General features: G+C 37.5%; 2 protein-coding genes across 3 annotated transcripts in view; one reads left to right on the top strand and one right to left on the bottom strand.

Moving 5' to 3' along the window:
• Positions 1 to 3,713, bottom strand: part of LOC107711069 (protein OS-9-like) — a 20,246-nt gene extending 16,533 nt beyond the window's left edge. Inside the window, exons 1-5 of one of the 2 annotated variants that reach the window (XM_016515986.1) lie at positions 3,520 to 3,713; positions 3,055 to 3,231; positions 2,804 to 2,867; positions 2,498 to 2,574; positions 2,140 to 2,238 (exon numbers count right to left, since the gene is read on the bottom strand). In XM_016515986.1, coding sequence (XP_016371472.1) covers positions 2,140 to 2,238; positions 2,498 to 2,574; positions 2,804 to 2,867; positions 3,055 to 3,231; positions 3,520 to 3,669 — 567 coding nt within the window. In that variant the 5' untranslated portion in view covers positions 3,670 to 3,713. The remainder of the gene's footprint in view (positions 1 to 2,139; positions 2,239 to 2,497; positions 2,575 to 2,803; positions 2,868 to 3,054; positions 3,232 to 3,519) is intronic. The other variant, XM_016515985.1, reaches the window with a different exon arrangement.
• A 2,622-nt stretch (positions 3,714 to 6,335) lies between these two features.
• LOC107711068 (beta-1,4 N-acetylgalactosaminyltransferase 1-like) overlaps positions 6,336 to 26,864 on the top strand; it is a 30,609-nt gene continuing 10,080 nt past the window's right edge. Inside the window, exons 1-10 of the mRNA XM_016515983.1 lie at positions 6,336 to 6,479; positions 9,622 to 9,709; positions 9,976 to 10,198; positions 11,054 to 11,230; positions 13,271 to 13,377; positions 16,442 to 16,479; positions 16,572 to 16,752; positions 16,866 to 16,964; positions 18,952 to 19,139; positions 19,228 to 19,368. Of these exons, the coding sequence (XP_016371469.1) occupies positions 9,625 to 9,709; positions 9,976 to 10,198; positions 11,054 to 11,230; positions 13,271 to 13,377; positions 16,442 to 16,479; positions 16,572 to 16,752; positions 16,866 to 16,964; positions 18,952 to 19,139; positions 19,228 to 19,368 (1,239 nt within the window). The 5' untranslated portion in view covers positions 6,336 to 6,479; positions 9,622 to 9,624. The remainder of the gene's footprint in view (positions 6,480 to 9,621; positions 9,710 to 9,975; positions 10,199 to 11,053; positions 11,231 to 13,270; positions 13,378 to 16,441; positions 16,480 to 16,571; positions 16,753 to 16,865; positions 16,965 to 18,951; positions 19,140 to 19,227; positions 19,369 to 26,864) is intronic.

Genomic DNA, 26,864 nt, shown 5'->3' with positions numbered 1-26,864 from the left:
TATATAAATATTACAGATTTGCCTGATGATCATTTTCATAAAATGATAAAATGACATAACATGATAAATGACCAAATTATAAAATCTATACATATTTTTTTGTAAAATAAAATAAATAGAATATTAATATTATTAATGTTATATAATATTTTGCCTAAATAAATTACAAAAGTAATGCTAATATAAATAATTTAAAATCCATTTAAAGTGAATTTAGGCATCATAACATTATAATGTACAATACAAAACATTCATTTTCACTGAGATTTGCAAAAGATTACATTAAAATGTTTTTAAATGATTAGTGTTTTTAAAACTTTAAGTGAGCATTAAATGACAAAGGTAATCTAATTATAATAAATTACACATTCAATATTGAGCATTACTGATTAAAGGGATAGTTCACCCAAAATGAAAATTGAACTGAACGTATTGAGCTCTGTTGTCATCTATTTTTTTTAAGAGGAAAGCATTTATATATATACAGTTTTTGCCCCCTTCCTGTTTTTTTAATTGTTTGCATATTTGTCACACTTAAAAGATTCAGATCATCAAACAAATTTTAATATTACACAAAGATAACCTGAGTAAATACAAACTGCAGTTTTGAAATTATGATTTCATTTATTAAGGGAAAAAAGCTGTCCAAACCTGCCTGGCACTACGTGAAAAAGTAATTGCCCCCTAAATCTAATAACTGGTTGTGCCACCCTTTGCAGCAACAACTGCAATCAAGCGTTTGCGATAAATGGCAATGAGTCTTTCACAGGAATTTTGGCCCACTCTTCTTTGCAGAATTGTTTTCATTCAGCCACATTGGAGGGTTTTTGAGCATGAATGGACTGTTTAAGGTCATGCCACAGCATCTCAATCGGATTTAAGTCTGGACTTTGACTTGGCCACTCCAAAACCTTAATTTTGTTTTTCTTGAGCCATTCAAAGGTGGACTTGCTGGTGTGTTTTGGATCATTGTCCTGCTGCATAAACCAAGTGCGCTTGAGCTTGAGGTCACAAACTGACGGCCGGACATTCTCCTTCAGGATTTTCTGATAGAGAGCAGAATTCATGGTTCCATCAATTATGGCAAGTCATCCAGGTCCTGAAGCTGCAAAGCAGCCCCAGACCATCACACTACCACCACCATGTTTGACTGTTGGTATGATGTTCTTTTTATGAAATGCTGTGTTGGTTTTACGCCAGATGTAACGGGACACACACCTTCCAAAAAGTTCAACTTTTGTCTCATCAGTCCACAGAATATTTGCCCAAAAGTCTTGGGGATAAACAAGATATTTTTTGGCAAATGTGAGACAAGCCTTTGTGTTCTTTTTGGTCAGCAATGGCTTTTGCCTTGGAACTCTCCCATGGATGCCGTTTTTGCCCAGTCTCTTTCTTATTGTTGAATCATGAACACTGACCTTAATTGAGGCAAGTGAGGCCTGCAGTTCTTTAGATGTTGTTCTGGGTTCTTTTATGACCTCCTGGATGAGTCGTCGTTGCGCTCTTGGAGTAATTTTGGTAGGCTGGCCACTCCTGGGAAGGTTCACCACTGTTCCAAGCTTTCTCCATTTGTGGATAATGGCTCTGACCGTGGTTCGCTGGAGTCCCAAAGCCTTAGAAATGGCTTTATAACCCTTTCCAGACTGATACATGTCAAGTACTTTGTTTCTCATCTGTTCTTGAATTTTTTTTTAGATCGCGGCATGATGTGTTGCTCTTTAAGCATGCTTCACTTTGTCAGACAGGTTCTATTTAAGTGATTTCTTGATTCAACAGGTCTGGCAGTAATCAGGCCTGGGTGTGGCTAGAGAAATTTAACTCAGCTTTCTAAAATAATGTGGTTAATCACAGTTCTTTCATGATTTAACATTTTTCACATAGGGCCAGGTAGGTTTGGACAGCTTTTTTCCCTTAATAAATGAAATCATCATTTAAAAACTGCATTTTGTATTTACTTGCATTATATCTTTGTGTAATATTAAAATTTGTTTGATGATCAGAATCTTTTAAGTGTGACAAAAAAAAAAAAAAAAAAAAAAACAGGAAGGGGGCGAAAACCTTTTCATGTCAATATATATATATATATATATATATATATATAGTATATGTGTGTGTATGTGTGTGTGTGTGCAATCTTACTCTGACTTCTGTCTCTCTGGGATTCCAGTTCAAGTCACATTTAGAGCCATTGACATATGACTGACTATGATACCTCTTTAGCTTATGCTGCTTAGATGCCTAAAAATAGAAAAAATGTCATACAATCATATTAAACAAATAAAGAAATATATAGAAGATAACTACAAAGATGGCGTGCAAATAGCATACTTCTGAAAATGTGTGTTAGCTTAGCATGTTCATAATATTGCACCCTGTATTACTAATATTGACTATCAGCTATAAATGGAATTTCCTCTATTTTCTGTAACTATCAAAAAATGAATAACATACAACAAATAAATAAAAAAATAATTAAAACATTAACTTTTGGCCTTACCTTGGCGGTTTCATTGGTCCAGTCAAACTCTGAATCATAATATCCCAAGAAGAGCACATCTCCCTTGATCTCAGAATCTATAATCACAGACATGGAATATATTTTAAAAACCTTGAATAGTGCGAATACACATTATAGACTACACATTATCCTGCAAAACTTAAACTCATTAATTCAATTTTTTCCTATTAAAAATCTCAAGGGTATACCTGGCATAACACCACTATACTACAACTCCATTAGACATGGTAAAACATAATTTAGACATTTTTAATAAAGACACATGACATTAATGATTTAACACACCTTCTAAGTGGTACTGCCTGATGTGCTGGCCATAGCAGAACTCATAAGTCCACCAGTCTTTGGTCTATAAACAGAATAAAAATAAACATGTTTTATGTCACGGTGACATGCACTTCATTACCTGCAAATAACGTAAAAAGACTAGGCAAATGGCCAAAATGTCATTATCCATGTCAGTGGTTGTGTATATTCAGTATTTGTGTATATTCCAGTCTGTAAGTTACTGTGACAGAACTAGAGGTGATGTCAACCTTAACCAGGCATGGTGCAGTTTGCATGGGCTTGAGGAGATCAGGGACTCCTGGACCACTGTAGCCTTGAACATCAGGTTCTGACACCGGGTCCTGATGGAAACGCATTGCCTGAGCTGGCAAACGACACTCATACAGCTGCTTGTATTTGTTAGAGACCAACATCACATCTTCCATCTAAAAACAGGAACAGAAAAAATATGACCGAAACAGAGAAAATGAATTAGAAAAGGAGAACCAGGTAAATGTGGCGATACAGTTTACACCACATTGCCAACTTTACCATACTGATTTTTTACCTAACTTTTGCTATTCTGTATTGGAGTACTAGACACTTAATAGGAAAATATGTCACATAGGCAAACCTTTTAATGTCTGATACGTCAAGCTGTGCATAAAGCTAACAGCTGTGTGTAGCAAATAAACATCCCTAGCTAACTGCATCCCTAGCCAAAACAACCTTACCTGTCCCATAATAACAGGATCGGGCAGAATCTGTATTCCATATTTCATTTCATTTAATTCTTCTAAATTCAAAAAACCAAAGACGGACAGGAGACATGTTAAGAAAAAAACATATAATCCTCTTAACCACTTAATCAAGGAGGAAGCCATAGTTCTCTCATATCGCAAACTAGCGTTGTCAAATGATTTGTTATTTGGTGCGCGTCAATGTGCGCTAAGGAACGGGGATTGGACAACGTTGTTAAAAGCTTACACGTGATTTGATAATATCAACGTCAGTCAGGTTTAGAACGTGCATTGATTGGATCACGTGCAGTAAAAGCCACCCACCAGCCACGAAAATGACTTCTATTGGACCCGCCGAGTATTTGCAAATCAATGTAATGTTACGCCTCGGACTCGTGGGGTCGCTATGGAGCATGTGAAAACGCACAGCCGCACAAGGTAGCCTACGTTGTGTTCGCAACATAGCCCATTAATATCTGAGAGAGAAATAAAATGCCATTATATTAAAGATAAATAGTGTCTCCCTGTAATTAGCCTATCCATTATCCATCTTTCTTTTACTCAAAGTTACATTGTCATTTTGATAAATAAGTTACACGGAGAAAATAAACAATGTAAGTCTCAACAAAAGTAAACAAACCACAGATAGCAGGAGGTTCATGCAATGTGGAGATATCACCAAAGCCATCATTTTGGTTTAGATTTTAATAGTTCAGTTATTTAAAAAAATTCTGTCTTTAAAGTGCACTTTCAGAAAAAAAGGTAAAAGCTGAATCTCGGTAACTTATTTACCCCTTAATGGTACATATTTTGTACTTGTTAGTAGGCCTATTTTACAAATAGCCTACAGTGTACATATCAGTGACTTTTGAAAGGGTACTGTCCCAGTAACAATGTTGTACCTTTTTTCCTGAGAGTCTATGTTGGATCAATATTGAAGTTGACAGCACATGGGTTGGTGACAGTAGCATTGAACCTATTGTAGTTTATTATGACCACAGGATGTGTACTTCTCTGTACCTAGTCGGTGCTTCCTCATTAGACAGAAAACAGCTGCATCCTATACAGATGTTTATTTATTTATTTTTATTTATTTAGTCATTTAGCAGGCGCTTTTATCCAAAGTGACTTACAAATGAGGACAACAGAAGCAATCAATTGTAGTATTAAATAAAGAACAAAAGGTATAAGTGTATAATAATGATTCTAACATAACACTAAGCCAAACACCAAAAAAACAACTACATACGTGTATGTACAACCACACACACATACATACATATATATATGTACATACACATTTATAAATTCAATATATATATTATTTCATTTCCATTTAGTTTGTTGAAGTATTAAAATAACTCAAATTAAATAAAACTTAACACTTAATAATAGACCTATACAGACATAATAAATTCAGACATAATGTAACTAAAATTAAAATAAATAACAAATACAGATAATACAAATCAAATGACAGTAGTTTATCAGTAATCCTATAACACTGCCAAACACACATGCTAAAAAACAACAACTTACTTACACATAGTAAGAAATGATTATAAAACTGAAACAGAAGTGAAACAAGTAATAGGAATCAAGTAATAAAACAAGTAATAAGAAAAAAGATGTTTGCTGAATCACATGACATACATGAATTCTCTGGCACAATTTTAAAAATGGTGCATCTAATCTAATTTCTCTGTCCCTTTGTTTTACTGGCTTGTTTTTTTTTATTTGTATTGTAAAAGTTATATAGTGTTTAGATCCTTTCAAATGCAAGTCAATAGTTAAAACTGAGTGATTCATGCAGAAATAAAAATGACATTTTTATTTACAATAATATGGAAAGCTTGGTGCAAAAAAAAAAAAAAAAGAAGCTTCTCTGGCTGCCCACATTTGACCGAAGTCTGTTTGAATAGCCAGATACAGAAAATTCAAACTCTTCGAGTAGAACACTTTGACTTCATCTGAAACAAACTAATATGGTGTTTTGGATGAAAACAGCTCTTCTCATTGAATGATGTCAGATCGAGGAGCAATAAAATGGAAAAGGTGGGAAATGGGGCTTTGTAAGTAGACAGAAGGCAAAACGAAAGCATCTCATTACATTACACCTACTAGGCCTATTAATAGGCTACATTTGGTTATTTTTGAGTTAATTCTTTTTGAGAGTTAATTCTTTTTGAATTGATAATATCATTATTGTAAGCTAATAAAGTGGACAGATTAAGCGTCAAATTCAAAATGCAAACTGTCGTGATTTCATGTAAACATTTTTAGCCTACATGTTTACCTGTGTGTGATGGCCATTTGCCTTTGGCTCTAAACACTGCGATCCAGTATCCCTGTAAGAGGTTTGCAGAATGGATAGCAGGCGTCACGTCCCATGACAAGATTTCCCCCCTTTGCCTCTCTGCAAGATGATGTCTTTCCATTAATAGGTGCATGGTCTATTATTAATGTTATTGATCATATAAATTATGTTGTTTTATAGGCTACTACGTGGCAGCTGAATGCTTGGATCTGATTGGTTGACTAAACGTTCCAAGGTGTGCAAATAACTTTTTTAGGCCTATTTCATTGAGTCATATCCAAAGAGTAAAGACGTGCGAGAAATCTAGTTAATATCCCCACAAAATGAATGTCCATTCAGATCATTAAGCATTTATAAACCCTCTTCGCCTTGTGGTGAGCTGCAGGCGTGAGCGCGTGTTGTGAAACTGCATCACTCTCTCCTCCTCTCTCATATGAGCGCATTTCAGCGCGCTGCAGCCCTCCATCTCTATTCATAGAGGGGGTAGCCCGACTCCTCTCCGCTCTCCTCCATTCTGTCTCAGAGGTGGATGCCATGCCATCGGATTTTCTCCATTTATCAGCTGTTTGCGTTCACATGACAAGCGCGCCGGGGGTATTTTAAGGGTAGGGGATCCCTCTTGGTGGCGACATTACAGGTAAGATTTATCTGAACGTGTTCGGTCGCTCATCCGCCCTGTTGTGATTAGCACTGATATCATTTTGTCAGTTATTTACGGCACATTTGTTTGTTTCTGCCGCACGATTGAGTGAATATAATTAAATATGCACCGTTAAATTAATTGATCGCCACTCACTCTGTGGTGTTTGAATAGAACAGACGGGATTTGGTTTCTTAGATACATTTCTAATGGAATTATGGCTCTGCATTGCCTTATGGAATTTTCTGTGCAAGATGTGACATATGGCGACAACAGGCCAAGGGGCTTTTGGTACCTCTCTGTTTTTCTGTACAGGCTGCAGAATGGGCGTTAGACAGTGGCAATGATGAGTTCGCCAGTTATCATGTCCCTTAATGGCTATTGACTATTTGCCAAGGCTTTGAACGGCTTCTGTCTCGAAAGCCAGCGGTGCATGCTGTGCGGCCTGTGTGAAGTATATAATTTACAGTGGGCTGGGAATCACCGCACATTGGCCTTCTGTATAGATAGACTATACCACATCAGTATGAGGAGGGAAGTCGCATCCACTCTACGGGGCTGCGCATGTGTTTTTTTTTTTATCTCTAGCCATGGATAAAGTGATGTAAAGGGGCAGGGGAATGTTTTATTCACCGCGTTAGTTGCGCAATGTTTTTCCCGTTTGTCTTTGATTGCTTACAAAAGTCTGCAAAGCCAAAACATCTAGCTCTGTTGATGAATTCATCTGGTATATTTTCTTTTTTCTTTTCTAAATTATTTTATACAGCTGACAGCGACAAGCTGTTGATTTCTTTTTCAGGGAAACATTTTTAAGTTGTTGAATATACCACATTTAAGGTGGTAATGAATTAAAAAGTAGTTTGCAGTAACATTAAAGGATATTATTGAAGTACAGAAACGGCCTTTTCAGTTTACAGAAAGATGTTTTTGTTGTAACCCAAGAGAGAAACCCAGTATCTTTGTGACTCTTATACAACCATTGACATATGTGTACTAATGATAATATATATCCCTCAGCATAATATTAAGCATTAATTATTAAAAATAAATGATGAAAAAAGTAAATTGAAAATATTGTAATGGGGTGATCCCCTTTAGTGGGTTTTCCTTTCTGTGTGGGTGGATGGAGCTGGGCGGAAGTCAAGTTCACGGCCCCTTTAAAAAGCGCGGAGATTTTTCTTTACTTCCGTTTTCCTCCGGCATGGTATACAGGCTGTATGTTGATCGTGTCGTAAGACCTATTTGATGTGCGTCAAGCATTGAACTTGTAGTCAATGTCACAACCTGTACAAGGTTGAAATTTTTTAACTCTGGGCGTGGGCCTGAGGGTGTTCAACCGCTTTAACGCATTTCAGGCGTGATCCAGGCAGTATTGGTGGATTGTTCACCACTCTTATTGAGAGCCAGTTAAGTGTGCTGCAGGTAGGTCCTTATATGGTATTTTGTAAGTTGTTTGTTATTTAAAGATGTAATTTTAAATTGTTAGAGTATGTGTGGCTAATGACCAAATTGGGTAATTATTTTATAGAAATTCGTCCGTTGCTGTTTTGCTGCTGTGTGGCGGCTTGACCGTGGTGCTGTGCTGGGGAGAAGTTGTTCGCCTTCCTTCACGTGCTCTCGACTGTGTATCTGTTCCAGCCGCATTATAGCGAACTAAGTGTGTGTGAGCGTGTGTTTGGGATGAGCGTTTGCGAGTGAACGCTTGTTTGTGTGTGTGTATGTGTTAAAATCAACCGGTGCTTTTTTATTGTTATATTTGATTGTCAATTCCCTTATAACCAACAAGGGCTATAATCTGCTGGGAGGGTTTATTTGTTTTGTTTACTTGTGTGGTTTGTGGTTTTGGTTTTTATTTTGAGTGAGGGTAATTGTATTTTTGCTTTACAGAGTTGTGGGAAAGTGTGGATTTGAGGGTTTTGTTTGTATTGAATTTATTGGGGTTTTGTTTTTGTTTAGTTTTTTTTTTCTCCCAAATGTTGAATTTTCCCAAGGGATATTGATATTGTCAAGTCAAGATACATCATTACCGGTGGCCACTGCATATTATTCTTCTAACGAATTTGTGTTTTGTATGATTATATATTTTGTCTAGTCTATATTTAAGTGTCAAATAAAGAAGATTGGTTGTGTACCCCTCTGCTTGTTCTTCCATTTGTTTGGAAAAACCTGTAGTTGTAGAAAACTATCTACCTTGTTACTTTAGGTGGCATTGTCCCTGCTCACAATATGATGTTAATGGTTTCAATGTAATTGCAAAAAATGACAGCACACACACACACGTTTGTATTGTTGGTTTACGGGGACTCTCCGTAATGGTTTTTATGCTGTACAAACTGTATTTTCCATCACCTTACACCAACCCTACACCTAAACCTACCCCTTACAGAAAACTTTGTGCATTTTTAGACTTAAATAAAAAACTCAATTTAGTATGTTTTTAAGCCTTTTGAATTACCTTCAAATTGTAATACCTCTGTCCGTGTCATGCAAATTTGTGTCCCCATAAACCACCCAAACCAGTGCACACACATGCATATATATTTCTAATCCAAACCACCCCTACTCTCCACTGGTCGGTGTGCTTAGAGCTTCACAAGCCTTGATGATGATGTAACTAATAGTGGTCTCACAGGAAAGCTGTGTCAGTCCGTTGGTCAGTCAGGAAAGCCCTTAGCACTGATTATCAGTAAAGTTTAGACCATTATGTCTTTATGGCTGTAGCTGAGTTAGTTTCCCATAAAACATGTTTATGTTGCGTTGTTTCAATGAAACCATATCTTGTGTAAAATCATTTTTGAAATGGCCACTACTGTGTCAACATTTTCAAATGATAAAGCCTGGCATTTGGTCCTTTTCCTCATAAAATGTGTAGACCTATTGCATTCAGAAGTCTTATGAATATAGTGAATAAGGACATTCTTAGAAATAAAGGTTGCAAAAGGGGTTTTTCGCAGTATAAAAAAAAAAAACTTTTGTGCAATGGAAAGATTTCATTGATGTTAAAGGTTCATCCTGGAACCACAAATCCCAATAAAGAACCTTTTTATAAGAGTGTACATTGGACTGTTTTATGTACAGTAATGAATACAGTAAATGAATGCCTACAACTTACATGACTAAGGGTTTTTTTCTACCTCAGCAGATGGAGAGAGCCCTCCATCAGCCTCATCAGCTACTGTCAGTCACATCAAGATTGAGCCAATCAGTACCATGGACCTTTAGGAGCAGTAATGGCAACTTGCTGTACCTCTCGCTCTGATTGGATAGAGTGAGTGTATTATGAAGTGTTTGTGGAATTACTAAAGTGCTTCCCTCCACATTGTTATGAAGTAAAGTGATTTAAGAGAAAGCTAATTTGTGAAGTTTCACATGAAGAACCCCTACCATTTTGTACAAATCAATTTAATAACTTAAATAATAATAATAATAATAATAACTTTAATAATTAACTGAGTGAAGTTTCAACAGTGTTGTGTTTCTGTTTGTGTTGTAGCTTGTAGCATGCGTTCCCTACGTAAGACTGTGCTGTTAGCTCTGGTAGCATCAGTGGTGCTGGTTTTGGCAGTGCTACATTCCTGGCCCACGCGGGTCTACAGCACTGTGGATGTCCGGTACAGACCGGGTCCTGGAGCTGAGCGGCTGCTGGAGGAGAGACTTCCTGAACCGGATCCCAGCACTAGCACCATCTCTTACAGAGTGAGGGAGAGTGTGGCCAGGTCAGTTAGTCTTCACAAGTTGATGTTTCATGTTTTTCTATAAAACATCAGTTCAAGTAGAGGGAGATTGGAGATGGTTGTAAAACGCCTGCAACTTTTAACAACTACTTATCTCAAACTTTCATGTAATTTGTACTTTTCAAAAGTTTGGGATTGGTAAGATTTTATAAAGTTTTTAAAAACATTTCTTATGCTCACCAAAGCTGCATTTATTTGATCAAATATATAGTAAAACTCATATAATATTATTACATTTGAAATAACTATTCTATTTTAATATACTTTAAAATGTAGCTTATTTTTGTGATGGCAAAGCTGAATTTTCAGCAGCCATTACTCCAGTTTTCAGTGTCATTAGATCCTTCGGAAACATTATTATTCTATTAATAAACATTAATATCTTAATGTTTTTGTGCAAGCCCAATACATTTTTTTCAGGATTCTTTTGATGAATAGAAAGTTGAAAAGAACATAATTTTATTTATTTATTTATTTATTTTATTTGAAATAGAAACATTTCATAACATTATAAATGTTTGTACTGTAATTTTGATCGATTTAATGTAATCCTTGCTGTATACAATAATTAATTTCTCTTCAAAAATAAAAATTTTAATGACCATAAACTTTTAAAGTTGTTCATCAATCTACTACTTATCTCTAAACATCACTTTAAATTCTGTACATGAATTTATTTTGTTAAAAATAATTGATGTCCTGTTAATCTTTTATGTATTTATATATACATTTGTACACAGAGACTGTCTACTGTCACCTCAGGAGGATGCAAACATTTTCCTTCCGGTCAAAAACAGACAGATTGATCATGTGATAACTCTCCTCCTCTTCCACAAGGCTTTTGGCTCGCAACGGGTGTGTTTGTGAAGGAGAGAGCAGAGGGGTCAACCTGCCCTTTGCTCAGCTGTTGTTCCCTAGAGTGTCTGCCCATCCCCTGCACACTGCCTTCCAGGCCTCCCAGCTCCACGAGATGAAGAAACGGCGCGCCAAAGAGTATCAGAGCTTCCAAATGAGGTGCATTTAATCATTTTATGCCAGTGCCAATGTTCAGTTGTTTGGTTTATAAATCCATATCCCTGTTGAAAAAAATCAGCATATTCTGGTTAGGTATGCTTTGAAGCATGGCAGCTGGTTTGAACTGGTTTAAGCTTGTCCTTAGTTGGTCATGAGCTGGTTTAAGCCGGTCCTTAGCTGGTTATGAGCTGGTTTAAGCTGGTCGTGTGCTGGTCCAAAGCAACTAGCTCCTGCTCAGGACCAGCTCATAACCAGCTTATAACTAGCTCAGGACTAGGGACGAGTATCGATTACATTTTATTGATATCGATATCGATACCGATACTGCTTATCGATACTGTTACTTCTCTCTACAATTTGGTGCAAAATAAGGATTTTGAACATTTCATGTTATTTTATTACTGCTGAACTTCAGTACTGAAGTTTACAAATGCCTCTTAAGCAAACAGAAAAGGCACATAAAAAACATTTTTTAAATAAAAAAGCCCTTCAAAGAGAGAGAGAGATTTCCTCATCATAATTTGAGGGGTGGAGGGGGGTTTATTTTTTAGACATTCTACAAAAATATAGAATTATCTCACCCAAATGTTTGATCATGCAGTGCACTTTTGTTTTTACAATGGGGCAATTGTTGCACAATAGCTTACACAAAGCACAAGCCTGATTTTGTGATAGGGCTGGGTGATAAATCGATAACGATAATTATCACCCGATATAAATTTCCTCGATAAACGATAACAAGAGGTCGATAAATTTTAGATATAATGTTTATGAGGCAAAGGCGGAATTTGAAGCGCATCACTCGGACCGTTTATCCGCTCGGATCAAAAGCCGTTTCTCAATGGCTGCGTCCGAAAACTCTAAAATGCTGCCTTCGGAGGCAGCATTCTAAGGCAGGAAGGCATCAAGAGGAGAATATTGTAGGTAATATTACTCATTCTTAGTGCAGAACTAAGAAATTATTTTTTTCTATTAAGATATTTATTTTGTTAAGGAAAAATGACTGGAGAAGTGTAAAGAATTCAAAAACGTGAAATGTTTGTCGTGTTCTGACCATAAAGAATAGTTTAAAACCACAATTAACTGTCTGTTTTTTACAACTTTCACATTAGAGCAAAAATCTGCCTTTAAACTTGAAAGAAATAAAAATTTGACATTTATCATGATAATTCTCAATATCGACTGATATGAAAAAACATTGTGATAATTTTTTGGCCATATCGCCAAGCCCTATTTTGTGAGCTGTATTGAGGCGGTCTTATGTGTGTGCACTTTGAGTGTGTATGAGCACACCGTCTCTAGGAGAGCACGCAAGTGCTGAATGGTTTAAATGATGTGTGTCAACTGTGACAATTCCTGTGTCAACTGTGCAGTGTGCAGCTTGCTTATAGTGCAGACACAATGTGGTGGTTTGAAGCCATTTGCACATTTTGAGAGGGAAAGACCGAGCGTGTGGAAATTCACTCACGCTGTTTGTGAAATTACATCTCATAGAAAGTTTTCAAATTACTTTGTAAGTCATTTAATAAAGAAATATGAATTGTACCATACCTTTAGCATTATAATTATTTTACCTGTGCTGGACAGAGATTGAGATGGTGCCGCTGTGTGTCATGCCAAACCTCTCACTGCAGGTGTGTCGTCAGCTTGAGATTGTGAGGTCAGCTTCTAATTTGCCATTAACACCGAAGTATACAGAGATAAAACAACACAAGTATCGATAACCGTATCGTTTGACCTGAAGTTTATCGGTAGTCCGGTATTGACCCAATTACGTACGTACCGGTCCAAAAAATACAGGTTCTCGGTATCCATCCCTGCTCAGGACCAGCTTAAACCAGCTCATAACCAACTAAGGGCCAGCTTAAACCAGCTCACCAGCTACCATGCTTCAAAACATACCTAACCAGCATATGCTGTTTTTTTCAACGGGATAAAAGTTATGAAATTAATTCTGTATATGCAGAGAATGTCTGATCTTGAAAACAGTCTTTTTATGGTTTTAGTTTTAGTTAAGGATAGTAACCCTGGTTTGTATAGGTCACAGACCCCTGCTGATCTGCTGATTGTTGCTGAAGCTAACAACCCTCTGCAGTACCCAACACAGGGTGTGGAGGTTCGGCCACTTAAAACTATCCTTATACCAGGTATTACACTTTTTGTTCCTAGTAAGATTAATGTATTGCCATGTGACTGAAGAACTGTGATGAGACTAAGCATTATAATAATAAATCTTTAATATAATGTAAAGAATATTACGGTCAATATTAGATAAGAGTTCCAACCCATGTTCTAAGCTAAGAAAACTTAAGTCAGAAAAAAGTCAGTGAATTGACTTGTACCTGAACTTCAAAGGGGACTCAACCCTCTTTTAATTTGTGGTATACTGTCTCAGTCTAAATTACATTCACACTGGTGTTTTAGGAAACCAAGGCAAGGCAAGGCAAGTTTGTTTATATAGCACATTTCATACACAATGGTAATTCAAAGTGTTTTACATAAAAGGAAGTAAAATAATCCAAAAATAATCACAACAATAAAACAAGGAATTTAAAAACTTTTAAAATTATTTAAAAATTGATTTAAAATGAATTTAAAATAGTTTAAAATAGAAAATGAGTAGACATAAAATACAGTGCAATCAGTTCGGATGTAATATTGTTAAATATTAAAATCCCCTGCAATAGCAAAACAGTCAAACTCTGAGGAAGTTTAATAACATGGAAGAATAATTTTATAAAATTAATGTTGTAATTTGTTGAGTTGATATTCCATGCAGAAAATCTAATAAAGAAATTTGAAATAAACTCTGAGGAAGTTTGACTTGAAGTTTGACAAACAAATTAGAATATAATAATTAGATTAATAATTATTATATAATTAGAATGAGAATATAATAATAATAATAATAATAATAATAATAACAATTTTATATTATTGTTATTCCTATGACAGTAATAGCCAAATAATGTAAAATAATTGCATTGTAAAATAAATGAAAATGAATATTTCATAGGTATATTATTTTTGCTTTACACAACAGTAGGGAAATTACAATACTTATTTCCTAATTTCTACACTTGAAACAGATATTTTGAATTTGGACTTCATTTAAACCGCTAGCTGTCAGCAATTCATACTGTACTTTTAAGCTTTTATGTTGACGGAAATGGCAGTAGAGCTTTAATTTTGAAGGAAAACTCCAGCTTCAGTGAAAACAGGAACACGTCTCACTACAAATTTAGTGAAATGCTGAAATCACCTGCCACAAAAATAAAGCATAACTGGTGGCTGTTGCGTTCCCAAACATGCGCTAAACTCACAGCACATGCAATAAATGAGTTCACTGCATTTATTTACTGTGAATGGAGCCGTTCTGAGGCACAGAAAACACCGGATCACGAGCTGATCACCTGAACGAATTGCGCGCTTCACTTTGAAACGCACAGCGAAAACACTTGACTTGATGAAGGGATTAAGCCATATTGTGCTTTTGGTTTTATTTCATTTGACAGATACTGTGCCAAAGCATAATGGCCCAAAACACAACTTTAAAGACCTTTTATGTTAGAATAAGAAGTTTAAATATATTTTAAAAACTACACTTTTTGCCCGGAAGACCTATTGTTTCATATCTTCATGATGATATCGATACAGTTTTGCATCACAATACCATGATATTGATAACATCCCTAGATACTACACTTTTTTTCGCAACCCAGGCTAATTGAAAATACATTACTGTGGCTACATTTCTGCAAAACCTGAAATACGTTGCTCCGGGTCCATTTCGCTGCCTCTTTCAGACAACATGTCCACAAGAGGCACTATAAGCTATATCAGTTTTCTCCATTGCAGATGCAGGTTTATTCAACAATTTATTGTTTATAAATCATGCACTATGGTAAAATTGTTTACATAATAATATCAGCATTGTGCAAGGAACTGCACAAACATAAGTCTTTATTTATTGATTGTCTGCCCCCGTAATCATTATTTGAGTGAAAAGGAACAAATGTTGGTGCTTTACTGCCACTAGTGTTCATTTCTCCTGGAAACTGCAACGAAATGTGTGTACGTTTTAGCAGAAATGTTGCCACAGTAATTACTTCCAATGAGCCTGGGTTGCTTTTTTCAGATTGTAGTGATATATGCAGTGATAGTGTGATACATGTTTATGCAGAATAATAATGTGAAGCTCGCAACTGAGAATTGAGAGCAAATTGTTAAATTACTGAATGGACTGTGACTGTAATAGAAGGAAGTTGAGTGCATTTAATTTAGTTATAGAGGCTGAACAGTAACAATACATGCAGGTCCGGATTCTATAGTCTACCAAAAGAATCAAAACTCCAAAAGTTGGTCACATTGACCAATAAATATAAAAAACAAAAGAATAAAAATGTCAAACTTTTACCCAATGAAATTACATTTTATTATCAAAGGCATATCAATTATTAACAAATTATTACAGTGCTGACACACACGCACACGCACAGAAACTTGTTGTTAACGCTGCCCTGCAACTTTATCAACATATTTTCAAAGCTGAAAAGCTACATGCTATTTTGAATGTAGCTGTTTTTGAAGCTGTTAAACTTTCAGTTTTGCTATTAGTAGAGACGCAATAGCCAAACACTGTTGTTGAGAGATGCACAGGCTCAGGTAATTCACACAAGTTCTAAAAACGAATAAATACTAATACTAAACACATTTCTAATAACTGCATTAGCCTATTCTGCATATCAATTGCTCAAGCCTCTGTTATTAGCTCTAAAATTATGTCTTATATTTAGGCTTAGATAAAATAGCCTTACACACAAGAGTGTTTAAAGGACAAAACGTGACAAATGTCTTAAAATAACGCGTGAACAATAATTGACTCTGGGCCGTTGAATTATTAGAAAAATTATGCATAATGGTAATGCAGCGACAATGCTGGAGTCAGTTATTGCCGACTTAATTAAACAGTCTTTCTCTGTTCTCAAATGAGTGAAGAACTACATTTGATCTGAAATGACTGAATGCAAGCAGAATGACTTTGTACTTTGTACTTCTTGTGACCACTGCAATGGTTTCTTTGGATTACAATTTATTTTTGTTTGCTGTTTTGGGGTGTTAATATTATATATTAATAGGGAAGGGAAGCCCCAAAATTTATTTTGCCTATGTCACATCCGGCACTGAATACATGGCTGTAATGTGTTTCAGGTTTGGCCTTAAAAGAGCTGCCCCGAGATGTATATACTGTAAGTGATATTATGAATAATTTATGTCTATTTCCTGTGCTTTTGTGTTGCGGATGCTTCCTGAACACTATGTTTTTCATCTTTCTCTGTAGCTGAACTTTTCAGCATCGCTGGGCACATTTAATGTAGCAGCAGAGGTGGAGGGGGTAAAGGTCAGGGGTGATGGCGAGATGCACATGACCCTGAGCAGCACCCTTTTGTCCAGTCTGAATCGAGAGCTCCAGTTTATCACATATACCAACACACAGTTCCACCCCAGCACAGCTGACACAGGTATGCAGCTTCTGGGTAATTCTTGTAAAAAATACTTATCCCAAATGTACATTTAAACACAGGACTGGATAATCTTTATTTTGATATGTAGTTTGTATGTGCTTGTGATTCAGTGCAGTTAGACACAGAAGGACATCAAGCTCTTTTTACCATCAAGATCCATCATGGAGTAACACCCAAACTCTACAATACAGGCTCTGATGCAGATAAAGGTAAATACATCATTGCTGTTATTGTTAACTAAAACTAAAACTATTTAAAATCACTATTGTTAATTGAAATAGAGCTTAAATAAAATAAAATAAAATAATTAGATAGAAAATTATAAATGCTCCCTGAATAAATAAGTTTAATTTGAAGTACTGACATTTTTTAAACTAAAACTGAAATAAAAATCAGTTAAAGCTAAATATAAATACAAATCTAAAATACAAATAGAAATAGAAATACAAATCTAAAATACAACAAATAATAAATAAAACATAAAAGCCCACCAAAAAAGAAAAGCTAATTCAAAACATTAATATGTAATAGTATATAAAAAATATTAAAATAACCTGTGCAAATATGCTTTGAGATGCAAAATCAGACAACCAGTTCAAACCTGGTTAATCAGTTAAACTACAGTAAGATTTTTGTTTGTTATTTTTATTTTAAATTTTATTTAGCAAGGAAGCAATAAATTCATTAAAAGTGACAGTAAAGATATTTATATTGATGTCGAAAAAATATAAACATAAATTCATTGAAAGTGACAGTAAAGACATTTATATTATTGCAAAAAAAATTCAAAATTCTATTTCTAATATTCTTTGAAAAACGTTTAAAAAAATGTGAAGTTTCCATAAGTACCACTGCCTGTATTCTGATTTCTCATCCACTAAACACTGTCAGGAGAGCGTGCTTTCATTCCCTTACATTTCTGACTATCTGGCAGCCTATTGGCCTGGACATTTTTTAAGTAGTGGAAATAGTAGTGGAAAGTAGTGGAGGCTAAGGAAATTTGGCTTGTCATCACAGATTCTCCATAACTTCTACAGAAGCACTGTGGAGAGTGTGTTAACTTGCTGCATTGCTGTGTGGTTTGGCAACAGCACAACACATGACAGAAAGGCTTTACAGAGAGGGATAAAGCTGGCCTGGAAAATCACAGGGACTGATCTCCCCTCACTGAAGGTCATATACAATAAAAGGATCTGCAAATGGGCTTGCAACATCATCAAGGACACCACCCATCCCATCCACAATTTCTTCACCCTCATGAAGTCTGGCAAGCGGTACCAGAGCACTGCGGCCAGAACATCCAGACTCCAGAACAGTTTATACCCCCAGGCCATTAGACTGATAAATAGTCAAAAACCCACTGCCACTTCAACCTGTATCATCAGGATAAATTCAGCCTGCTCAATGGCACTCTGCACTTTACCTGCTGGACCTGCATACACTCATAACGCATTTGACTGACATCATGGACAATTTAAACACTAGTCTTTACACTGACACTTTATCACCACTTGACACTTTAAAATTGTCACTTTATTGCTACTTGCACTGCACATTTTTACTGTGAATAATTGTTTATTGACAGTTGTTTTTCTAATTAGCATACGGGTTCTCTTTTTCTTTCTCTTTCATCACTTTCATTTTTTTATGCTATTTTTATTTATATTTTTACTTTACTGTATATTCTATATTTTTTACATATTTTGTACTGTAAGTTATATTTGTTCCCCTTCTACCCTGTCATTCTCGAGAGGAGTAAACAAAGTAAGAATTGTACTCTAGTACATATGACAATAAAGCTCTTAATCTTGAATCTATGCTGGGATAAGTATGATTTGTATGTGTTTGTTTTCTCAATATGAGGCAAAATTATACTAAAGAATATTCTACACTAGGAATGTACTTATAATGCAAGCCAAGAGAATTACATATTTCACTATCAGCCACCATTTATAATCAGATTACAGAAAGTGGTTCCGGTACCGCTGTCTAACACTCAATAATGTAGTAAGCTATTGTTTGCTGCTACAGTTTCATTTATCCTTTTTTATAATAGATGTGTCAGCAGATTTACACTTGCTCATGGCAAAACAATGTTTCACTCTGTGATTTTAGTGTTATTTGTTATTTATATAGTAAGGAAATCAAAGCCACATGTTTCCATTTACATTTGCCTTTCTGTTTGTCCAATTTCAGAGTACAACATCAGTGCTCTCGTGACTATAGCAACTAAAACCTTCCTGCGCTATGACAAGCTCCAAGATTTAATTGACAGCATACGACAGTACTATCCAACAGTTACAATAGTGATAGCAGATGACAGTGAGCACCCAAAAACAGTGTCAGGCCCTTATATCGAACATTACATCATGCCCTTCGGAAAGGTGGGTCACTTCATTGAGAGTATGACACATTTCTGTCTGTGTTTACATGCAGTATGATGGGATCTGAATATGTATGTCTGTGTCTCAGGGCTGGTTTGCTGGTCGTAACCTGGCCGTGTCACAGGTCACTACCAAGTATGTGCTGTGGGTGGATGATGACTTTATCTTTACTGCCAACACAAAGCTGGAGAAGCTGGTGGATGTGCTGGAGAAAACCACACTTGACCTGGTGAGAAAATAAATGTAGCATGATATGTAGAGTATGTGACAACTCTCATTAATGCAAGGGTTTTCTTAAGCACTGTGAATATTGTCCATCAAATAAAGACAAAACAACCAGTACATTTATAATTCAGTCTTATGTACTGAAGAGCCATTGCAGAGCCATTGTATGTGTTGAGTGGATCAGGTGTGCATCAAAAGCTTAAAAACCCCTTGAGGACTTTTTCCATTGCACAGGAAGCAAGGTGTTTCTTCAGGTCCCTCTTGTGGTAAGGAACTTACCCCTTTGGAACCGTCACAGTCCCCAGTTAAACCTTTAATCAAGAAGGCGCAGTCCCACCTCACGATATCCACAACAACAGGCTCAGTCTCTATTAATTAATTATTTTTTTAAATGACCTACTATCTCTTTTTACTATATATCCAGTGGCACCAAAATATAATTGTGCATCTGTCACACTTAAATTATATGAATGATACTGTATCATGTAACAAAATATCAACTAAGTGGTATTTACGTATATAAAGAAGTATAGCACAAAGATTGTTTAAAAATATATTTGGACGCTTTCTGGTTGTGTGTGGAATATGTTCATCAGTAATTTGTGGTTGTTTTTCTTGGACACATTTGCGAATATAAAGGGAACTGACTTCAAACACCTGCTAAAATACTAGTTGGTTAAAAATAAATGAAAAAGTTAGTTCTATGGCTGGGTGATAAACTATCATATTGAGATCATGATAAAATTTATGTAGAAAACGACTATGAACTGTGGACTGTTTTACTCAATATAGATTAATCTAACAGCCTATCACACAGCAGAAGAAACACGACTACAGCCAGTCAGTTCATGTTGCTAATAAGTCTGCATGAATGAATGGTGTAGATTTGTCTACTGCACAAACTCAAATACATGATGCTAGCGGTATTTCAGCGTCTGATACCTCGGTATTTGAGGACATGAACACATGAAGTTCATTTCCAGAACTGTTCTGAGAGTCACTTGACAAGCTTTTTACTCTTTCATTTGAGAAAAACTACCGTCAAATACAAACTGAAACTCAAAGATCTTCTTGACAACCTACCAAACATAAAAGTGCAGTTTAAAGCTGCAGTCCGTAACTTTTTTGGTTAAAAATGATACGAAATCAATATTTGAGCAAGTACATAACCAGCCAGTGTTCAAAACTATCGCCTTACTTTAGCCCGATTCACAACGGTTAACTTATAATAATGTTTTCTAATTTTAGTGGTACTGGTAGGAATTCGCGGGAAATTTGAGCATGCTGCCGCGTCATTATGTCACGTCTCATAAAGAACATAAAGAAGTTGTCCACCGGCTAATAGACTACATCACACGTGAGGATGCTGCAGGTGGCGGATCGTTTATAGCCTTTTCTCACAGCAGCTGGAATAATTAAATGTATCATTTTGATGGCAGATTGTAAACCAGAAAGGATTATGTGTTTATGAAACACATGTGACTGAAAGTAAATTATATTCCAGTTTTAAATATGCATCTGATTACCGATAGCCTAGCTGGGATTACACAGGATTTGTATTTTAAAGAGAACCAGTTCGAAGGATGAATAATTTGCTTTTTGGGTTAAAATAATTTCTTAATATGAAATTTCAATAGTATGACAATTAGATTAGACTGTACAGAAATTGAAATCTACACACTAATACACATGTAGTCACGCAGTGCTGATGTTGTTACAATTTGAGAACAAAGCATAACAATAATAATTTGCACGGTTTGATGTGATATGAGCTAATTAACCGATCGTTAGATTTAACCGCCATTGGTAGCGTGATTTATTGTAATGATTTTTTCAGAACAAGTGTGGCAGACTTGTTACTTGTTCAGGTGGGCTAGAATATGCGATTCTGAATTACAGTATCCACACCGGTGCGGTGACTGACAGCCACACATTCTCCTCAAAACATTAGATTAATCCGCGCTGGAGCAGTGCCGGCGCACAACCCACGTAATAAAGATAATTGCATAAATAACTGCATTTGCAGGTTTTCAAACAGAGATGGCGACAAAGAGGCAAAACTTACAGACTGCAACTTTAACTTGAAGAAATTATGACAAATATATTACTATTGTATACTAAAATGTAATTCTTAAAGCAACATTAATAATATAAGCATTTTTTAAATATACCAACAAGATTTTTTTCATCCATGTTTTCATTTATACAGTTCTGTTGTGCAGTATCTTAGGTAGCTACTCTGTGGAGTTTAATTGTGAATAAACAAGTTAGGGTTTACATTTATTCTCAAGGTCTAACAAACATGTGGAAAGCATTTCCTTCCCCATTAATGGTAAATTAATATTGTGATTAATATCTATATAGTATAATACTACTACTACTACTACTACTAATAATAATAATAAAAAAAGGCAAAATAATCTTCTTCGGATGTATGCATCAAAACAATGCCCTACCAGGCATCAAAGCAGTCAATACAGCACAATCAAGAATAACTTAAAGAGGTCGCCTGCGTTTACTAAACTGTAGAGCTTTGACTCTTGTTGCTGATTTGAATGGTGATTATGCATGCTGAGATGTTATCACATAGCTGTTAGGCTGAGAAGCCAGGCCCTGTACAACTGCCAGTTTGTCAAAACCCCGAGCTGTCTGCATCCTTACTGTTTGTCCCTGTTGTAAGGGTGGAGGGGTGTGGGCTTTGCGGTCATAGTATGCTTTGCTCTCCTTTCTCCTCCTGGTTAACACAGCCTTGTCGTCACGGCATACAGAGGGCTTCAGTCTGTCTTTCAGCTCCGGAAGAAAAGTTCTTGTACACCTGGAGAAGAGGAGCTGGGCAGGAGATGGCAGGTCAGCGTGTGAAAGATTACGCAGATGGAGTAAGGCAGCCTGTATGTCACTGCGCTCTCTGCAACACTTCTCAAGCAGATGTTTGGCGGATCGCACTGCGTGCTCTGCAAGGCCATTGGAATGCGGGTATAGAGGGCTGCTCCGAATGTGCTCAAAATCCAATGCACGTGCAAAATCAGAAAAGTCGCTACAGACAAACTGCCGTGCATTGTCTGTCATGAGTGTCTGGGGAGTGCCATGAATTGCAAAGTGTCTCTTGAGTTTTGCAGTGACGGTGACACTCCTCATGTCAGATAGATGGTCGAGCTTGAACCAACCAGAAAAGGAGTCTACTAGAACCAGGTGCATTTTGCCATGCCATTCAAATATGTCAGCAGCAGTGAACATACAGGGAAGGTCAGGAACATTGTGCGGATGCATGGGTTCTCTTGAATGATGGGACTTGAGGGCATTACAAGGAGCACAACGAGAGAGTGCTCTCTCTATATCACCATACATCGTGGGCTAGTACAATGTTTCTTTTGTCCTGCGTTGTGTGGCTGCCAGACCTGGATGGCCTTGATGTAGCTGAGTCACATAGTAACTTTGTAACGATGATGATATCAGAAGTCTCTGTCCTCGAAAAATCAGTCCGTTCTCAACAACAAATTCATCGCTCATTACAAAGAATGGGCGGAGTTCATGTGATATGCTCTTTGAAAGAGCTTGGCCAACCATGCATTATCATGTCAACAAGTCTTTGGCATGTAGGATCAGATTTAACGACAGATCGGAGTTCTTCTGTCCATTGCAACGAGAGGACTTGAAGCGTCATTACCTCTAGCAAGTCATCAGTGAGAGGAAGCTCAGTGGACGAGAGATGAGCACGTGATAGAGCATCAGCGACAAAGAGTTCCTTGCCCCGTTTGTAAATCTCATTGAGACTGTAACGTTGGAGCTTGAGCATCATGCTTTGAAGACGTGCCGAGGCAGTGTGCAATGGCTTTTTGAGGATTGTAATGAGAGGCTGGTGATCAGTTTCCACGGTGACAGGTCGGCCGTAGATAAAGTCATGAAACTTCTGTCGCGAATACTAATGCTAACATTTCTTTCTCGATTTGGGCGTACCGAGATTCGGTGGGTGTTAAGGCGCGTGAGGCAAAAGCAACAGGGGCACCCTGCTGAAGACACACAGCGCCCAGTCCATGTTGGGATGCATTAGCTGAAAGGACAACGGGTTTAGTAACATAGAAGTATTGCAGAACTGGGGGACTGGATACAAAGCATCTTTCAACTTTTGGAAGGCAGAATCCTGCAAATCGAGCCATGACCATTCCGCATCTTGTTTTAACAGTTCACGTAGAGGGCCAGTGACGTCACTATAGTGTGGAATGAACTTTGATAAATAGTTTGTCATGCCAAGAAACCGTTGCAAGGCCTGTTTGTCCTCAGGTTTTGGCATTTGGCGGACAGCTGTAGTCTTGTCAGGGTCAGGTTTGATGCTGTCAGCAGTCAGGAGGTGGCCTACATAAGAAACTGAGGTGACACGAAATTTGCACTCATCAGGGTTTAATTTCATGTTACATGCACGGATTTTGTGAAGTACCTGTTTCAGTCCTGTAGTTTTCCTGTAGTGTGCACCCCCAGACAAGGATGTCATCTACCACGATTTGACATGGCTGTCCATCAAAGAAATGTTCTATGGTTCGCTGGAATACTTCACTGCCGGTGCAGATCCCGCAAGGCATGCGCAAGAATCTGTACCTGCCAAAAGCGTCATGAATGTGGTCGGCTTAGATGAAGCCTCATCTAAAGGGATTTGCCAAAATCCGCATTTTGCGTCAAGGATGCTGAAAACCTTGGCCCCCGGCATGTCAGCAATGACCTGTTCAATAGTTTTTAATGGATGATGTGGCCTCAGGAGTGCTTTGTTGAGGTATACTGGATCTATACATATCCTTATAGAGCCATCTTTCTTTTTGGCAGCGACCATGGCAGACACCCATTCTGTAGCATCGGTTTCAGGGGCGATGACGCACAATTTAGTCATGACTTTCTCCTTCATTGCAATGGGCCTTTCTTGGGTGCACATACAGTGGGCGCTACTGACTCATCTAATCGCATGTGATAAACAACAGGCAGTTTACCAAGCGCTGTGGTGTCAAACAAGTCCCGTACCTCTGGCTCTTAGTTTTGCACTGCATGGTCCTAACTGTATCAGGCCCATTGCTATGCTGTCTTGCAATCCAAGCAGTGGTCTCACACTGTGATATACAATGTGGAATTTGAGCTGGCCTTGTTCATAGCCTAATATTGTGGTGCCTTCAGTGTTGATAGTTTGCCCACCATATGCAATGAGATTCACTTTTTCATTAGTGTTTATGTGAGCTGAGGGTAGCTGTTGGGTGGATATAACGTTGCATTTGGCACCTGTGTCCACTTTCAGTTTTAACTGGTCAGATCCATGCTTCAGATGTAGTGTTATGAATATTTCACCACTTTGAGAAACATCATCCACTGTCTCACAATAGAAAGTAACCTCAGGGGCATTCAGGGTTATGTTAACCTGGTTTGACTTAGAGCCTCTGAATTGCGCTGTAGTTCGCTTAGGATGGTAATCACGACTTTGGGACTGTGGTGCTGTTTTGGGTGATGGAGCCGATCTGCAGCACTTTGCAAAGTGGTTCCATTTTCCTCAGCTGTTGCACTGTTTGTTGAAAGCAAAGCACTTAAGTTTATCAGGGGCGTGGTATCTGTTGCAATTGATGCAGCGATCTTGTATAGCACATACTTCAGCCTCGTGTTTCAGTTCTTTTGTGCTCTTTTCGGACTGCTCATGTAATAAACATATATTGACCACTGAGTCCAGGGTGAGTTTTTTCTCACGGAGCAGTTGTTTCCGCACACTATCACTTTCAATCCCACAAACGATGCGGCCGCGAATTAGTTCGTCATTTAAAATTCCAAAGTCGCTTTTTTTTGCAAGTATTTTGAGTGTGGAAACATACGACTGTGTGAACTCACCAGGCTTTTGATTAGTGGTGTTGAAAATGTGTCTGTCCATTATTATATTCTTTGTGGGCAAGCAGAGTTCAGCAAACTTTTGCAGTAATACATCGGGATCGTCTCTGTCCTCTCCCTCAGCGAATGTGAAAGCCTCTGATTTTTCCACCGTGTCGAGACCTGCTAAATTTAGCAGAGTATATGCCTGCACCTTCTTCGATTTGTCTGATAGGCCAGCGTTGCAATATATGCGCAATTCTTTTTCGAATTTGCTCTAGTTGTCAGCTATATGTTCGTCGAAAATTAGCGGATCAATGCGGCGGAGACCCTGAGCCATGTTTAAATCCTTCTGACAGCATGTAGATTGTGTCAAGAACTGATACCATATAGAATGTAGTTGCACAACAGAACCTGTAGTTTATTACTCACTCGGTGCACCTCTATCTGCCTAATGCTGCGTTCCAGGCAGGTTTTTGAGCCCGTAAGTCACGACTTCAAAACACGACTCACGACTTTGTAGCGTTCCAGGCAAGTCACGCTAAACTGCCTGACTGCAAGGAATTGTGGTAGCTAGATGTAAACAAACCAGCATGGCGGACTGTACGGGGCTTAATAGGCTTATGCTCATTTACAATAATTTCTATCGCCAAAGGTGCTTACTCCTTGCTTATTTGAGGGAAACGAAGGAGGAAAAACGGCACATAAGGCAAGAGAAGCTGTTATACCTTTTATTTTACGTTATTTGTATATTTGGAAATGTATTTGGTATTAATTTATTGTTGCACTAATCGTGTGTGTATTATTTATTATTATTATATTATTATTAATTTGATTGCAACGTTATATTGTCCTAAAGTCTATTTCTCACCGTGTACCACTTCCGTAGGGGCTGCCATTGTTGTTTCGCGGGCTATGTGACGTCAGAGCGCGGAACTGGGAATACATCGATCTTGTACAAGTTCACGGGTGGGAAGTCATGGGTTTGACTGCTGTTCCAGTGCACTTTCACGGGTAGAAGGTTGGAAAAACACGGGTTGCCTGGAACGCGGCATAAGCCTGTGTCCCTGCACTCCACACCCGAACTGCCCGCCCACTCATGCACAGCACCAACCTTAAAGGGCTATGGAACATTTAACAACTCAACAGTGTCAATCACTGATATTTTGAGAATGAATCCAGCATAAATATGCGGATGTCATTCCTGAAACGTTGCAGCATATAAGTGTCTGAAAAACTAAAGTTTCATACAAATTCTGAATGGAGTAGCCTAGAAAACACACAAAGCGTGCTCCCATTATTATCACTAAAAGCATCACTCATCAAAGTTCATTGCGATCTCACAAAGTTCCGTTATAATCAAGCTCTCTAAACTACACAATAAATCTCTTTATTTACATCGCGTCTGCACTCAGTCATGAGATGATTCGCGAGCGTGCAAAACTCCGGTTCTTTCAGCGGTGAGTGAATTCTGAAACTGTAACGTTTCTGATTGGCCATTGCGTTGAAGAAATCAACAGATATGTCTGTGATTGCTCAACATTGCTCAATGCTGCAAAAACACATTGGATAGTTTGCCAGCTCTTTAATTGCTGGTGCTTTCGTTTGAGGGTATTTAGCGCTGTCTAGTACCCCCGTAACAACCGGGCCTGGGCTTGGCTAACCGCTCCGATT

The sequence above is a fragment of the Sinocyclocheilus rhinocerous genome, unplaced genomic scaffold, assembly GCF_001515625.1.
Source record: "Sinocyclocheilus rhinocerous isolate Xijiao unplaced genomic scaffold, SAMN03320098_v1.1 scaffold85, whole genome shotgun sequence".
In the NCBI taxonomy this organism is placed as follows: domain Eukaryota; kingdom Metazoa; phylum Chordata; class Actinopteri; order Cypriniformes; family Cyprinidae; genus Sinocyclocheilus; species Sinocyclocheilus rhinocerous.
This window is presented reverse-complemented; position numbering and strand designations above follow the sequence as displayed.